The sequence below is a fragment of the Stegastes partitus genome, unplaced genomic scaffold (genome assembly GCF_000690725.1).
Source record: "Stegastes partitus isolate 25-593 unplaced genomic scaffold, Stegastes_partitus-1.0.2 Scaffold1517, whole genome shotgun sequence".
NCBI lineage: Eukaryota > Metazoa > Chordata > Actinopteri > Pomacentridae > Stegastes > Stegastes partitus.
In genome coordinates, this window is record NW_007579248.1 from 149,887 (window position 1) to 152,974 (window position 3,088).

General features: G+C 47.8%; 1 protein-coding gene across 1 annotated transcript; it reads left to right on the forward strand.

Moving 5' to 3' along the window:
- Window positions 1-370: 370 nt before the first annotated feature.
- lrrc4.2 (leucine rich repeat containing 4.2) lies at window positions 371-2,371 on the forward strand. Its single transcript, XM_008300263.1, has one exon. The coding sequence runs from the start codon at window positions 371-373 to the stop codon at window positions 2,369-2,371; it is 2,001 nt and encodes a 666-aa protein (XP_008298485.1).
- The last annotated feature ends 717 nt before the right edge of the window (window positions 2,372-3,088 follow it).

The following is a 3,088-nucleotide window of genomic DNA, read 5'->3' on the forward strand; positions in this document are numbered from 1 at the left end:
ATGTGATGCATGACTGTTGGTTTTAACATTTGGAAAGAGGCAAAAAAAAAAAGGAGCACTTTCAAACTAATGAGGTACGTCACTGATATACTGTTACTCAACCTTTTTTTTCTTACATTGCTGTGCTGCTTTTTTCCTCCTGCTACTTCTCTTGTATTAATCTCTCTCACTCTGTCTCCCTGTCTGTTCCTCTTTTCTTTTTTTTTTTTCTTCCTCCCCTCATTCCCTCACACTACAATTTTGATGTAGCATCTCCCTGCACTGTCGATGGAACTTGGGAGCCTTGAGTTGCTCCAGCCAGGCTAGGGTGGTCTGTCCTTTGGTGTGTGCCGTCTCCCCCCACCATGCAGAATAATGAGCCCTCCACACCATGAGTCCTCTGGGCCAGGTTAGTGTGCAGCCTACCTGGAACGCAGCCCTGCTTGCCGTGCTCTCACTCATGGTGCCTGCTCTCAGTATGTGCCAGTCCACAGGTCCTGAGTTGGGCTCAGTTAACCCACAGAACTGTCCAGGTGTGTGCTCCTGCACTAACCAGCTCAGCAAGGTGGTGTGCACCCGCAGAGGCCTGATTAGGGTCCCGCCGAACATCCCAGCCAACACCAGGTACCTGAACCTGATGGAGAACAGCATAGAGACCATACAGGCAGATACCTTCAGACACCTGCATCACCTGGAGGTACTACAGTTGGGCAGGAACGCTATCAGGCAGATCGAAGTGGGGGCTTTCAATGGCCTGACCAGTCTCAATACCCTGGAGCTTTTCGACAACAGACTGACAGTCATACCCAGCGGGGCTTTTGAGTATCTGTCAAAGTTGAGAGAATTGTGGCTTAGAAACAATCCCATTGAGAGCATCCCCTCCTACGCCTTTAACCGCGTCCCCTCTCTCATGAGACTGGACCTGGGAGAGCTGAGGAAGTTGGAGTACATCTCTGATGGGGCGTTCGAGGGCCTCCACAACCTCAAGTACCTGAACTTGGGGATGTGCAATCTGAGGGAGTTTCCTCATCTGTCGCCTCTGGTGGGATTGGAGGAGTTAGAGATATCAGAGAATGTTTTTCCTGAACTGAAGCCCGGGGCCTTCCGCGGGCTCAAGAATTTACGCAAACTGTGGATTATGAACTCGGCCATTACTACCATCGAAAGGAATGCGTTTGATGACATCACAGCCTTGGTGGAGCTCAATTTAGCCCACAACAACCTGTCGTCCCTGCCCCACAACCTCTTCACCCCTCTACAGTACCTGGTGGAGCTACACTTACACCACAACCCTTGGCGATGTGACTGTGATGTAGTGTGGCTCTCTTGGTGGCTCAGAGAATACATTCCCACGAATTCCACCTGCTGTGGACGCTGCCACACCCCAGTCCACATGAGAGGACGGTACCTGGTGGAGGTCGATCAGACGACCTTTCAGTGTTCGGCGCCGTTCATACTCGACGCTCCGAGAGATCTGAACATTTCGGCGGCGAGGGTGGCGGAACTGAAGTGTCGCACGGCCGCCATGAGCTCAGTCCGATGGCTTCTCCCCAATGGGACTGTACTGACCCACGGTTCGGCTCACCCGAGGATATCCGTCCTCAACGATGGAACGCTCAACTTCTCCAACGTTCTCCCGTCAGACACGGGCGTCTACACCTGCATGGTGAGCAACATGGCGGGAAATTCCAACGCATCGGCCTACTTAAACGTCAGCAATGCCGAACTCAACACATCCAATCTGTCCTACTTCACCACCGTAACAGTGGAAGTTTTGGAGCCCACAGTGGAGGAGACCCCTAAACCCAAGCCTACTGTCCCCGCCTCACCCTCTGTCTTTCAACCTGTCTTTATCTCCACACCTACTGTGCTGTTCCAAAACACTCAGACTCCAAGGCAGGTGTCGATTCCTACTGCCAGAGTCCCTAGTGGGCCAGCCGCAAGCCTGGATGAGGTGATGAAAACCACCAAGATCATCATTGGCTGTTTTGTTGCTGTTACCTTGCTGGCAGCTGCCATGTTGATTGCATTCTATAAGTTGCGTAAGAGGCATCAACAGAGGAGCACGGTGGCAGCAGCCAGGACCATAGAAATCATACAGATGGAGGAAGAAGTTCCTCCTGTTCCACCACCCACGTCTGGATCTAGTGGCTCTGACGACACAGGGTTGGTACTGCCTACATTAGTGGAACATAACAGCAACACCTTTAAGCCTGGGTATGTGTCCTCTTCCACCTCATCCCGCCAGGGGGGCTATGGAGCCCACTGGACCCAGAACAACTCTCTTCATCGCTCAGTCAGACAGCATCACAGCCACATCAGCACCATTGCTGATCCATACGTTATTAAGACTAGTCACGGCAAGGAGAAGGTTCAAGAGACTCAGATCTGAGTAATGCTCCCTGTGGATCTATCTCTGACTCTGCCCAAACCTCTCCTCTCCTATCTGCTCACCAGTCCATGCAATAGAATGCACAAAGAACAAAACGGTAACTTTCTTTTGTACAGAAGTGCAAAACAGAGACAGTTTTTTGTTTCTTGTACATGCCTATACATAAGTATATAAATATGAAAAAAAAAATAAAATAAATATATATAAAATGAAACTACCGTCAGGCAGTGGTGAGACATGCAGATTATATTAGAAAAGAAAGTAATTTGAAACTATTTTCAATTAACTGGTGACTTCTATTTAAAAAAAAAAAAAAGAAAAAAGAAAAAAAGACAATGAATTGCTTTTTTTTGGACTGAAAATAGAAGGTGGTACTGTCTACTGTAGGAAAAGAGGCATTTAGTTTGTTTTTGACCATATTTAGGAGGCAAGGAAAAAAAAAAAAAAATCTTTATAAAGGCACCAGTTTCTAAATACAGCCCCAAATGTAAGCTCCACTTTTTACTGTGCCAAATATTATATGCAATAAAATGGTATTTCCAGACTAAGGAACACAAAAAGACACACAAGCAAAATCTAGATAGATACAAACATTTGTCCAATAGCAGCATAATGGCACAGATAAAATGTGCTGTTCAGTAGCTATCAGCCAAATGCTTTTGGACTGCAGTGAATTTCTGCAGCTAAGGTTTAACCCTCTGTTCGCTGGAGCTAAGC

What these genes read in the sequence shown, in the direction of transcription:
- lrrc4.2 (XM_008300263.1), top strand. Translation starts at nt 371, where the DNA reads ATGAGTCCTCTGGGCCAGGTTAGTGTGCAGCCTACCTGGAACGCAGCC.